The following is a 14,566-nucleotide window of genomic DNA, read 5'->3' on the forward strand; positions in this document are numbered from 1 at the left end:
AATTAGTATTAGATTGCCTGCTTGCCTTTTTTTGGCTTTTTTTCCTGGGGTTTTGAGGGTGGAGGGAGTGGGATCCTTTCTTTTGCTTGCTTAATGCTTAGTTTTACTTCATGGGCTGACTTGAAACTACAAAAATGGTTGCAGTGTCATAACTTCCGGTTCCTCCTTGAACTTACTTACCTCTTCCAGATTCATGAGTTCATTTTTTTTAACCTTATGTGTTAATTGTAATAAATATTGGCAATATGGACAAGATTATTAATTTTGTTTCTTGGATACTAATGGTTTAAATCATCCGATCAAATGGAAAAAAATATTCAAAGTATTCCACAGAATGAATGCTAATATTATCTTTGTACAAGAGACTCATGTGAGGAAGGTGGATAGTCAACGTTTTTTTTAGGTTTTAGAAAGGCCAGCAGTATCACTCGAATTCCCAAGCCAAAGTAAGAGGCGTTTCCATTTTTATAGATTCTTCAACCTCTTTTATACACCATGAAACAATTTCGGACCCACAAGGTAGATTTTTGCTTATTACTGGTTTATTTTTTAATCAAAAAGTAGTTTTACTTAATGTTTATGCTCCAAACACTGATTGTCCTGAATTTTTTAAGTGTCTATTTACATCCTTTCCTAATTTGAATCAGTACATGCTGATAATGGGTGTGGATTTTAACTGTTGCTTAAACACTTCGATGGATAGATCTAAGCCCACCCAAGCTCTTCCAAATAAATCGGCCTCTCTTATTAATTCCTTTATGGTTGATTCTGGAATTTCCGAAATTTGGCGTTTTTTACACCCCAATGACAAAGAATTTTCATACTCTTCTCATGTTTATCATAATTATTCAAGAATTGACTACTTTATTGATCATCATTTACTTACAGATGTTATTGATTGTAAATATGATCCATTACTATTTCTGATCATGCACCTTTGAAGCTATCTATTAAGACAATGGATTCATCTTCTAATGCTAAATCTCGGAGGTTCAACTCTATTTTATTGCAGGACTCAGACTTCCTTAATTTTATTAAACAACAAATTGATTTGTTTTTTTCAACAAATTCTACAGAAGAGATCTCTAGTAGAACATTATGGGACATTTTTAAAGCATTTATTCGTGGACAGATTATTTCATACTCTGCTGGAGTTAGGAAATGAACTAATTCTGAAATATTAACATTGGTTGATAACATTAAAGCAATTGATAAGATTTACTCAGAGACACCCAGCAAAGAACTTTATAAAGGAAGAGTTGAACTTCAAATGGAGCATAGTTTGTTATTATCCTCTTTGATTGAAAATCAGTTAATTAAATCTAGAACCCAGTTTTATGTACATGGAGATAAATCTGGCAAATTATTGGCTAATCAATTGAAAACTGCTTCGGTTAAACGACAAATTACTAAGATTCGTAAATGAGATGGCACTTTTGACGATTGATCATAAAGAGATAAATAAAGCCTTTCAAAATTTTTATAATTCTTTATATCAATCAGAATTTGTTGAGGATTCTTCTATAATGAATGAATTTTTAAGAAAATTGAATATCCCAAAATTAACAACAGAAGATAATGTACTTCTAGATGCACCTATTACGGAAACCGAAATAAAAGAGGCTATTTTTTCAATGAATTCAGGTAAAGCCCCTGGCCCAGATCGTTATACTGCAGAATTTTTTTAAATCCTTTTCCTCTATACTCTCTCCTTGGCTTTGTAAAATTTTTAAAGATGTGTTAACTGTAGGTAAATTGTCACAATCTTTTTATGATGCCTCCGCTTCTTTAATTCTTAAAAAAGATAAAGACCCCACTGAATGTGCATCCTATCGGCCTATATCCTTGCTGAATACGGACTCTAAGATTTTTAGTAAAATTTTGGCCATTAGATTAGAAAATATATTACCTCGAATTATCTCTGAAGATCAGACTGGATTTATTAAAAATCACTATTCATCTTTTGACATCAGAAAATTAATTATTATTTATACTCCTTCATCCAAAATACCAGAATGTATCATTTCCTTAGTTGCTGAAAAAGCGTTTGATAGAGTTGAATGGCCATATTTATTTTATACGTTGCAGCATTTTAATTTTAGTTCAAAATTTATATCATGGATTAAATTAATATATTATAAACCTTTGGCTTCAGTTTTTACCAATAATCAAAGATCTCCTTTTTTTCAGTTATTCCGTGGTACGAGGCAAGGCTGTCCTTTAAGTCCTTTACTATTTGACATTGTTTTGGAACCTTTATCTATTGTCATTCGTGAATCACCTAATATTTTGGGTACTGCTGTGGGGAAGGGACTTATAAGTTATCATTATATGCTGATGATTTGTGACTATACGTATCTGACCCTGAGAGATCTATTCCTGTTATTTCGTCCTTGCTTGCTCAGTTTAGTAGCTTTTCTGGTTACAAACTGAATTTTAATAAAAGTGAATTATTTCCATTAAATATGCAAGTTCCAATTTATAAATACTTACCATTTAAAGTTGTCATAGATCATTTTACTTATTTGGGTATTAAAATTACCAAAAAACATAAGGATTTATTTAAAGTTAATTTTTGACCTTTAATTGGCCAAATTAAGCAACTTGTTACCAGGTAGTCCCCATTATCTTTGTCATTGGTTGGTAATGCTAGTGTTAATGATGATAGTGTTACCCAAAATTTTATATTTATTTCAAGCATTACCAATTTTTATTCCTAAATCTTTTTTTGATATTGACTAAAATATCCTCGTATGTGTGGCAGAATAGAAATCCTAGACTAAGCAAAAAATATTTACAGAAGCCTAAGAAGGAGGGTGGTTTGGCTTTCCCAAACCTGAAATTTTACTATTGGGCCATTAATATTCGATATTTAATATTTTGGACACAAGAATCGATTATAGCTTCTTGCCCACAATGGGTAAATTTGGAATGTAAATCTGTACAAGACTTCTCATTGTTTTCAATTTTAGGATTTTCACTTCCTTTTTCTTTATCTAAATTGAATAAACAAATAATTAATCCTATAGTTAAACATACATTGCGAATATGGTTTCAATTTCGCAAATTTTTTGGCTTGAGTAAGTTTATCTTATCAAGCCCTATTATATCTAACTTTTTTTTTCGGCCCTCTTTTATGGATCAAGCCTTTGTATTATGGAAAACAAAAGGTATAACAAGTTTTCGTGATCTATTTTTAGATAACAGTTTATGTCCTTTGAACAGCTATCTAATAAATATAATTTACCTAAAACTCTCTTTTTTTAAGATATTTGCTAGTTAGAAATTTCTTGAATAATATGTTACAGTCTTTTCTGAAATTATGTCCAATGGACATTACGGAAAAATTTTTAGCTCTGAATCCTTGCCAGAAGGGTTTAGTAACCACCATTTATAATATGATCATGAAAATACAGCCAGAAGTATCAGAAAAAATTAAGAAGGAATGGGAAAAAGAATTTCATTGTCTTATACCCATTGAGCAGTGGGAGAAAATTTTACAATTAGTCAATTCATCTTCTATTTGTGTTAAACATGCCCTAATACAATTTAAGGTTGTACATCGGGCTCATATGTCCAAAGATAAACTTGCTCGATTTTATTCTTACGTTAATCCAACCTGTGACAGATGTCATTCTGAAGTTGCTTCATTGACCCACATGTTTTGGTCTTGCCCTTGTTTGCAAAATTATTGGAAAGATATTTTCGGTATTATTTCAAAAGTTCTGAATATCAAATTGCAACCGCATCCTATTACTGCAATTTTCGGTTTACCAATGGTGGATAATAGTTGTTTATCCCCCTCAGCTCGATGGGTGATTGCATTTGTTACATTAATGGCTAGAAGATCTGTCCTATTGAACTGGAAAGAGATTAATCCTCCAACTATACTTCAGTGGTTTTCTCAAACTATCTCTTGTCTGAGCTTAGAAAAAATTAGAAGTGTTGTCTTTGATCAAGTTAAATTTGAAGAAACTTGGAGACCATTTATTCAACATTTTCATGAGTTAAACTGACTTTTCCTAAACCCTGCTTCTATTATCCTTAATTATTTGGATGGAGGTATGGAGTTATTGATGCTACTGTGTATATTTGACATAATGCAATGGCCTATGTTGGTTAGGTTTTTTTTTTCTTTTCTTTTTGGGGGATGTTTTTTTTCTCTTATTTACTCCTTTTATCGTAATTACTATGAGTTTGGGAGGTTATTATATATGGATTATCATCTATTTGAATGTATACTTAACCTATTAATTATGTACTCTCAAATTCTCTGTATTCATGTTTCATTTATGTTGGTTTAAAATTAATAAAAAGATTTAAAAAGAAAAAAGAAAAATTTCTTCAAAGGAAAATCTTGCCCGACAAGTCTGTTGGGACTATTTAAAGAACTAACAAGCAGTATAGAAAAAAGAAAATTGGTTGATATTGTGTAATTGGATTTTCAGAAGGCCTTTGACAAGGTGCCACATGAGGCTTCTTAACAAGTTACAAGCCCGTGATATTACAGCAAAGATTCTAGCATTTTTAAAGCAGTGACTGATAGGTAGAAGAGGAAATAAGAGTGGGAATAAAGGGAGCCTTTCTTTATAACCAGGTAACAATTACAGCACGGAAACAGGCCATCTCGGCCCTTCTAGTCCGTGCCGAATGCTTACTCTCACCTAGTCCCACCAACCTGCACTCAGCCCATAACCCTCCATTCCTTTCCTGTCCATATACCTATCCAATTTTACTTTAATTGACAATATCGAACCTGCTTCTACCACTTCTACTGGAAGCTCGTTCCACACAGCTACTCTCTGAGTATAGAAGATCCCCCTCGTGTTACCCCTAAACTTTTGCCCCTTAATTCTCAACTTGTGTCCTCTTGTTTGAATCTCCCCTACTCGCAATGGAAAAAGCCTATCCATGTCAACTCTATCTATCTCCCTCATAATTTTAAATGCCTCTATCAAGTCCCCCCTCAACCTTCTACACTCCAAAGAATAAAGACCTAACTTGTTCAACCTTTCTTTGAACTTAGGTGCTGAAACCCAGGTAAAATTCTAGTAAATCTTCTTTGTACTCTCTCTATTTTGTTGACATCTTTCCTATAACTCGGTGACAGAACTGTACATAATACTCCAAATTTGGCCTCACCAATGTCTTGTACCATTTTAACATTACATCCCAACTCCTATACTCAATGCTCTGATTTATAATGTTATGAAGGATGAACAGCTCTGATGAGCAGAAGGGTGCAGAGTTGCCCATGTTCCCCCACCCCCCCCCCCCAGGAGAATCACAAACCATTACTGTTGCTATGCTGCTAATGAGAGAGAGAGAGAGATGTAAAAGAAAACATACTGGAACATCTGCTACAGATAAGAGAGAGATAAAGCAGGGGAGAGAGACTTGTTGATTCACCGTATTATGTCTTCTGAGAGGGTTATTTATCTTATACCATTCTGTTCATTAAAATTCCTCAGTGGACAGCCGGAGTGGGCTGGTTTGATGGTCACAGCCATTCAAAATTGATTGACAACTGAGACCCGGTGAGTAGCGATAAAAGTGAGGTCTGTGGAGACACCCCTCAGACACACCAGGAGACACACTATTGGGCACTGATTTGAGTGTTGGAACTCACGGGAAGGTGTGGGGCATCGGAGACCGAACAAAGAGATCGGTCAGTTTAACTCACAATGTTATAGCAGGGCTGGTGGGGGCTTGTGTGTGTGTGTCCACTCATACCAGAGTGACGAGTCCACCACAGAAGAACAGTCTAGCTGAAGGACAGAGGGGTCACACCTGAATGGCCACAACAAAACGACAGATCAAGAACATAAAGGAAGGTTTGCCTGCCTGTAGCTGTTACTGCTCGCTCGCTCTCTCTCTCCAACAATTACAACACAACAACCAACATCTACCTCAGTACTGAACTGAACTTTATACTTTATACTTTTAACTTTATACTTTTATATGACAATTCATTATCCCCTAGACATTATTGCTTATTATTATTCCCACACTTTTAAGTTTATTATTGCTAATGTGTATTATCTATATGCATTATTGATATTGATTTGTGTATTTTACTAATAAACACTTTTGAATATAGTACCACCAGACTCCAACGGATACTTCTTTCTCTGCTGGTCAGACACCCAGTTACGGGATACGTAACAATAAAAGCCAAATTTTTTGGCTGGCTGCTAGTGACAAGTGGTGTTCCACAAGGGTCTATGCTGTGACCATCTTTTTAATGTTATATTAAAAACAATTCGGATGATAGCTTTGTTGCAAAGTTTGCAGGTGATAAGAAAATAGATGGAGGAGCAGGTAGTTTTGAGGAAGTAGTGAGGCCTGAGTAGGACTTAAATAAATTAGGAGAATGGGCACAGAAATGGCAGATGGAAGACTGTGTCAGGAAGTGTATGATTATATACTTGGGTGGAAGAATTGAGAGGGTTGACTGTTTTCTAAGTGCAAAAACTGAGGTGTAAAAGGACTTGAGAATCCCTTGTGTAGGATTCCCTAAAGGCTAATTTTCAGGTTGAGTCTGTGGTGATGAAGGAAAGAGGACTAGAATATAAAAGCAAAGATAAAATGTTGAGACTTACTCAGGCACTGGTGAGGCTTTACTTGGAGTACTGAGAGCAGTTTTGAGCCCCTTATCTTAGAAAGGTTGTGCTGAAAATAGAGAGGTTTCAAAGAAGGTTCATGAAAATGATTCCAGGATTGAATGGCTTGTCATATGAAGAGCGTTTGATGGCTCTGGGCCTGTATTCATTAGAATTTGGAAGAATGAGAGGTGACCTCATTGAAACCTATCAAATGGTCAAAGGCCTTGATAGAGTGAACGTGGAGAAGATGTTTCCTATGGTGGGAGAGTCTCAGACTAGAGGACACAACCTCAGAATAGAGGGGCATCCTTTTAGAACTAAGAGGAGGAGGAATTTCTTTAGCCAGAGAGTGGTGAATATGTGGAATTCTTTGTCACAGGCAGCTGTGGAGGCCAAGTCTTTATGTATATTTAAGGCAGAGGTAGATGGATTCTTGATTGATCAGGATACAAAAGGGATATGGGCAGAAGGCAGGAGATAGGGCTGAGAGGAAAACTGGATCAGCTAAGATGAAATGGCTATGCAGACTCAATAGGCCGAATGGCTTAATTCTGTTCCTACGTCTCATGGTCTTATAACATGAGTACAATTTACTAACCACAAGCATGTTTTTGGAATGTGGCAGGGCAGCCAGAGGACATAAAGACAGCAGCTTGAATTGGTGATTGCTGACACTGTAATAACATACCACTATCAGCTACACTACCATGCTGCCAAGATGCCAATTGGTAAATTGGAAGCACCATACAAAGATGATGAACGAACTCAGCAGGTTGAGCAGCATCTATGGGGGAAAATGAACTGACATTTTGGGGCAGAACTCTACATCAGGACTGGCAAGAAAGCCAGTATAAAATGGGGGGGGGGGGGGGGGGGGGGAACGGGAAGGCGGCTACAGAGTGGAGTAGAGAGAACAGCGGATAACAGGCAGGTAAGAGAAGAAGATGAGTGAGAATGATGTACGAAGCTGAGAGGTGAGAGATGTAAGTTTCAAAAGGCTGAATCTGATAGGAGGGAATGGTGAAGAATAGAATAATGGAAGGGAGGTGGGGAGGGGAAAAGGTGGGAGGTGTGTATTGGCAGATGAGGAGGAGGGGAGGGGAAAGATGGAGTGATGGGGTAGCAATTGGATCAGGAAAATAAAAGAAAGGGAGGGTGGAGACAGATGGATGTGGTGAAATTGTCTGAGTTATTGAGGGAAGGATTAAGAATACAGAACAGCATAGGACAGGAACAGGTCCTTCAGCCCTCAAACTCTGTACCTACCATAACGCCAAATTAAACTACAAGGATCTGCCTGCTATACCCCTACACCCCTGCATACTGCTTCTAGTGATACAAGGACTTAGGATCGATTTGAAAGGTTAATGGCAAGTTATTTTATAAAATGTAACTGGCATAAAAAATTATTTGACAATTTGACAATCAATGAACTAGTTGAAAGAAAAGCAGATCTTTAAAACAGAAAAATCACTCCAATATCTAAATACCCTATAAACTAGACTCCTGATCTCATAATCAACCTTGCAGTATCTTACTGTTTGCCTCCACTGCACTCGGTAACTGTAACAGTTTATTCTCCATTCTTTTTCTCTTTCTCCCTTGATGTACTGATGAAATGATCTATATAGACGGTAGGGTGGCAAAAAGTACCAAATAAAGTGGCCACTGAGAGTATATATTACTTATATTGAGATATATTTCTGAGAAGATTTACCTGAGGATTTGTAGTAATATAGAATCCTGGAACACCGGCCTTTTCCAGTGTGTTTTGTTGATCAATCACTTTCTGGTCTAACTCCAAGACTATCTTTTCATCCATCATCCTTTGCTCTTCTTTAACCCTTTGGTCCAAGGCCTAAAAAACAGCGACTGGTGAGGATTAGCAGAAAGGAAGACTTTCTTTTAAAAAGACAAAACATGATTTAGTGACTTTTTGTCCTGACAACTTTTCTTTAGTCATGGAAGACACAAATGATGTACATAATCCACAATGAACATCGACTCCTTTCACTTCTGATACAAATCAGAATCACTTCAGCACTTCACCACAAGTACCCAGCAGACAGGTCCACAACATACCCTCCACAAATTGCAGGTTTCCTTTTAGGCTGGTAATAGTAATGTATTGGTGAGGCTTCACCTTGCGATTAAGCTCTTTCCACTCAACCATTCTGAGGGGTCTCTCCTGCCATAAGTACTTTAGCAGCTCAAAACCCCAATCTCATGATTACTAGAACAGAATATTAAATTCTGACCATATAATTTTGTACATTCCCTCATTCTAAATACAATAGATTTCTAACTTGTATACCCTTATTTTCCTGTAATTGCCCTCAAGAAGAAGAATCTCAGGGTTATATATGGTGACATACACATACAATGATAATAAATTTAGAAACATAGAGAACCTACTGCACAATACAGTCCCTTCAGCCCACAAAGTTGTGCCGAACATGTCCCTACCTTAGAAATTGCTAGACTTCCCCATAGCCCTCTATTCTTCTGAGCTCCGTTTACCTATCCCAAAGTCTCTTAAAAGACCCTATTGTATCGCCTCCACCACCATTGCCGGCAGCCCATACCACGCACTCACCACTCTCTGCATAAAAAAACTTACCGCTGACATCTCCTCTGTACCTACTCCCAAGCACCTTAAACCTGTGCCCTCTTGTGGAAGCCATTTCAGCCCTGAGAAAAAGCCTCTGACTATCCTCACGATCAATGCCTCTCATCATCTTGTACACCTCTATCAGCTTTGAACTTTCGTACTGATTTCTGACCTTTTAACAGGTCAGAGGTCACCACTTGAAATCTCAGGTTATAAGCATCCAAATATAAAATAACCTGAATATTCTCAATGAAAGAAATTAAAATTCCACCAGAAATAAAAATAAAGAGAATAATTATGGCATTTCTCCTTGTAATTATACATCTAAATTTCAAGACCCAGATGGTTTGTGATCTGAAAATATATTGTCAATACCTTTTTATACTCATTTTTACCCAGCAACTTCTGAATATTTTCTTAAAATTACAAATGCACAATATTTATTTAGAGACCCAGGCCTATGTCCAAACCTGCAATCAAATCAAGATAAACCCCTTTGGAATTACTTGGCATGGTGCCAAAATCAGCTTCATTAGCCTATCAAAACAAGCTTACATCCAGCTCCCTTTCATCAGCCTATCAGAACAAGCCTACCTCCAGCTCTCTTTCATCAGCCTATTAGAACAAGCTTACCTCCAGCTCTCTTTTATCAGCCTATTAGAACAAGCTTACCTCCAGCTCTCTTTCATCAGCCTATTAGAACAAGCTTACCTCCAGCTCTCTTTCATCAGCCTATTTGAACAAGCTTACCAACAAACACAACACACTGGAGGAACACAGCAGGTCAGGCTGCATCCGTGGAAACGAACATTCAACATTTTGGGCAGAGACCCTTCGTCAGGACAAAGAAGGGTCTCGGCACAAGACGTTGACTGTTCGTTTCCATGGATGCTGCCTGACCTGCTGAGTTCCTCCAGCACGTTGTGCATGTTGCTTTGACCCCAGCATCTGCAGTGTATTTTGTGTAGAACAAGCTTACCTCCAGCTCCCCTTCATCAGCCTATCAAAATAAGCTTACCTCCAGCTCCCTTTCATCAGCCTATCAGAACAAGCTTACCTCCAGCTCTCTTTCATCAGCCTATTAGAACAAGCTTACCAACAAACACAACACACTGGAGGAACACAGCAGGTCAGGCTGCATCCGTGGAAACGAACATTCAACATTTTGGGCAGAGACCCTTCGTCAGGACGAAGAAGGGTTTCGGCCCAAGTCGTTGACTGTTCGTTTCCATGGATGCTGCCCGACCTGCTGAGTTCCTCCAGCATGTTGTGCATGTTGCTTTGACCCGAGCATCTGCAGTGTATTTTGTGTAGAACGAGCTTACCTCCAGCTCCCTTTGCTGTGTGGCTCTAAGGACTGTTAGGTTGTGGATCTTGCAGCTTTGTAGTGCCTCTTTGTGTTTTCTCAGGAGCTCCTGTTTAAGAGCTTACAGGCAAAAAAAAGTAAAAATTATATTTTTAAGAATCACTTTTTTCAAAGAAATACTGTAGTAAATTGCATCTTTTTAAAGAAAATGTAATTTTAAGATCATTTTTTGAAGTTAGGCCTTTTTATTAATTAAAAAGAACCAGCGCTATATTATAACCAATACAGTAGTATTATGATGCACTGATATCTTCTTGTGGCATGGTATTATCTACTGATCTGATATTGCACCTACATGGGCCTCAGAATGATTTCCAACATTAAAGGCACTGTTAAATGCTAGTTGACTTCAATTTGCTCTAAATATTGCAGAATGCACATGGAGGAAATCAGGCAATGAATCCAGGGACATTTATTTTCCCCTTTCATTAGATGGAACACATCCCAGGACCCTTCATGCTGTTATATGACTGACTGTTATTATTAGCTCCACAATGGATTTAGCAAAGCCAAGCTGAAACACCAGGAGGTATAGTGTTAACACCACAAGACTAGAAGATATAATAGGAGCAGAGTTGGAACCTATCAACCTCTGCCTTAAATATACCCATTGACTTGGCCTTCACAGCCACCTCTGACAACAAATTCCATTGTTGTCTGGTCTTAGGCTCCCCATATGATAAGCCTTTCAATCTCTGAAATACTTCTGTGGACCTCCTTTGAGCTTTCTCCAATGTCAGCATATTGTTTTTAGATAAGGGACCCAAAACTGCTCACAATACTCAAAGAGAGGCCCCACCAGTGCTTTATAAAGTCTCAACATTAGATACTTGCTTTTATATTCTAGTCCTCTCAAAATGAATGCTAATATTGCATTTGCCTTCCTCACCACCAACTCAACCTGCAAATTAACCTTAAGGAAATCCTGCAATGACTCCCAAGTCCCTTTGATTTTTGAATTTTCTCTCCATTTAGAAAACAGTTTTTCTTTTATTTCTTTAGTGCATGCACGACCATACACTTCCACACACTGTATTCCATCTGCCACTTTCCATTCTCCTAATATGCCTGTCCTCCTATAGCCTCAAAACTACCTGCCCCTCCACCTACCTTTGTATCATCTGCAAACCTGGCCACAAAGCCATCAGTTCTGTCATCCAAATTATTGACATATAATATAAAAAGAAGTGGTCCCAAAACAGACCCCTGTGGAACACCACTAGTCACTGGCAGCCAGCCAGAAAAGGCTCCCTTTGTTTCCACTCTTTACCTCCTGCCAATCAGGCACTGTTTATCCATGCTAAAATCACCCCTGTAATACCATAGGCTCTTAACTTGTTAACCTTGTAAAAGACCTTCATATCAACTGATTGTACATTGTCTATCCTGCTCGTTATTTCTTCAAAGAATTCCAACAGATTTGTCAGGCAGAAATTTCCCTTGAGGAAACAATGCTGACCTCAACCATGTGCCTCTAAGCAGCCCGAAAGCATATCCTTATCAACTCCAACATCTTCCTAACCGCTGAGGTCAGACTAACTGGCCTATAATTTCCTTTCTTCTGCCTCTCTCTCCTTTCTTGAAGGGTGGAATGACATTTGCAATTTTCCAGCCATCCTGAACCATGCCAAAATCTATTGATTCTTGAAAGATCATTACTAATGCATCCACAAATTCTTCAGTCAACTCTTTCAGAGCCTTGAGGCTTTTACCATCTGGTCCAGGTGATTTCTCTACCTTCTAACTTTTCCGTTTTCCCAAGCACTTTCCCCCTAGTAATCACAACTTCACTCACTTCTGCTCTCTGTCTCTCTCGAACTTGCTGCAAACTATTGGTGTCTTCCAGAGAAGACTGATGTAAAATACTTATTCAGTTCATTCGCCATTTCCTTGACCTCCATTACTACCACATCATTTTCCAGTGGTCTGATATCTACTTTTGCCTCTCTTTTACCCTTCATATATCTGAAGAAACTTTTGGCATCTTCTTTAATATTATTGACGAGCTTACCTTTGTATTCCATCTTTTCCTTCTTTATGACTTTTTAGTTGCCTTCTGTTGGCTTTTAAAAGCTTCCCAATCCTATAACTTTATGCTAATTTTTGCTCTATTATATGCCCTCTCTTAGGCTTTTATGTTGGCTCTGACTTCCCTTGTCAGCCGTGATTGTGTCATCCTGGCTTTAGATTACCTCTTCTTTGGGATGTGTCTGTACTGCACCTTTCAAATTGCTCCCAGAAACTACAACCATTACTGCTCTGCTGTCATTTGCTGTCATTCCTGCTAGTGCCCCCTTCCAATCAATTTTGGCCAGCTCCTCTCTCATGCCCTTTACACCACTGTAATACTTAAACATCTGACTTTTGCTTCTCCTTCTCAAACTTCAGGGTGAATTCTATCATATTATAATCATTACTTCCTTAAGAGTTTCTTTACCTTAAGCTTTCTAATCAATAATTGCTCATTGCATAACACCCAATCCAGAACAGCTGATCCTCTAATGGGCTCAACTACGAGCTGCTTTAAAAAGCTATCTCATAGGCATTCTACAAATTCCAGCTCTTGAAATCCAACACCAAACTGATTTTCCCAATCTACCTTCATATTAAAATCCCCCAGACTATCATAACATTGCCCATTTGACACACAACTCTATCTCCTGCAATGATTTGTTGCTACTGTTCGGAGGTCTGCATATAAGTCCCACCAGGGTCTTTTTACTCTTGCAGTTTTTTTTTAAGATCTACGATGCCAATTATTCTATACCTTTTGATCCTATGTCACCTCTTTCTAAGGATTTGATTTCATTTTTAAGAGCTACACCAACCTCTCTGCCTACCTGCCTGTCCTTTTGATACAATGTGTCTCCTTAGATGTTTCCTTCAGCCACAATTCAGTGATACCTACAAAATCATACATGCCAATCTGTAACTTTAATCATTCATCTATCTTATTCTGTATACTGTGTTGGTGTGGCCAAGTGGTTAAGGCGCTCGTCTAGTGATCTAAAGATCACTAGATCGAGCCTTGGCTGAGGCTGCATGTGTGTCCTTAAGCAAGGCACTTAACCACACATTGCTCTGCAATGACACCAGTGCCAAGCTGTATGGGTCCTAATGCCCTTCCCTTGGACAACATTGGTGGCGTGGAGAGGGGAGACTTGCAGCTTGGGCAACTGCCGGTCTTCCATACAACCCTGTCCAGCCTTTCACCCTGGAAACCTTCCAAGGTGCAAATCCGTGATCTCACGAGACTAACGGAAGTCTACTACTACTGTGTGAATTCAACTATAGCACCTTCAGTCCTGTAGTAATCACCCTTTTCAATTTTGTCCCATTTTATATTGCACTCATCCAATTGCTACTTTGCCCTATCATCAGCCTGTAATTGCTAGCAGTTAAGTTTAGAATCATGAAGTTATACAACTCCAGAGATTGTCGCAGTATGCCATCAGATCTCTGCCAGGTTAGACACTTAATCAACATTACAGCACAATCTATTTGAGTACTCAAGTACACAATCACCAACTGAGGAAATGAATGGCTCAAATAGCTCCTTAAATTCATCTTCCAATAAGAAATTGACTCAGGAAAAGAGTTAAATTATAACTTGATGCTCTTTCACAGAAAGTCATTAACCTGAAATATAAAGAGCAACAAAAAAATGGCTGGTGGAACTCGGCAGGGCAGACAGCATCTATGGGGGGACACTGCAGAGTGTGGTGCGGACAGCCCAGCGCATCTGTAGATGTGAACTTCCCACTATACAGGACATTTACAAAGACAGGTGTGTAAAAATGGCCCAAAAGATCATTGGAGACCTGAGTCATCCCAACCACAATCTATTCCAGCTGCTGCCATCCGGGAAACAGTACCACAGCTTAAAAGCCAGGACCAACAAGCTCCGGGTCAGCTTCCTCAACCAGGCCATCAGGGTAGTTAATTCTTTTTTTTTGGATTTATTTTTCATTGAAGTTCATCATC

At 38.2% G+C, this 14,566-nt stretch overlaps 1 protein-coding gene across 3 annotated transcripts in view; it reads right to left on the bottom strand.

Annotated features, from left to right (window-relative positions):
• dgcr6 (DiGeorge syndrome critical region gene 6) overlaps positions 1 to 14,566 on the bottom strand; it is a 32,125-nt gene that overhangs the window by 4,512 nt on the left and 13,047 nt on the right. For all 3 annotated transcript variants that reach the window (XM_059987868.1, XM_059987869.1, XM_059987870.1), the window contains exons 4-5: positions 10,542 to 10,642; positions 8,323 to 8,463 (exon numbers count right to left, since the gene is read on the bottom strand). In XM_059987868.1, the coding sequence (XP_059843851.1) occupies positions 8,323 to 8,463; positions 10,542 to 10,642 (242 nt within the window). The remainder of the gene's footprint in view (positions 1 to 8,322; positions 8,464 to 10,541; positions 10,643 to 14,566) is intronic.

The sequence above is a fragment of the Hypanus sabinus genome, chromosome 13 (assembly GCF_030144855.1).
Source record: "Hypanus sabinus isolate sHypSab1 chromosome 13, sHypSab1.hap1, whole genome shotgun sequence".
NCBI lineage: Eukaryota > Metazoa > Chordata > Chondrichthyes > Myliobatiformes > Dasyatidae > Hypanus > Hypanus sabinus.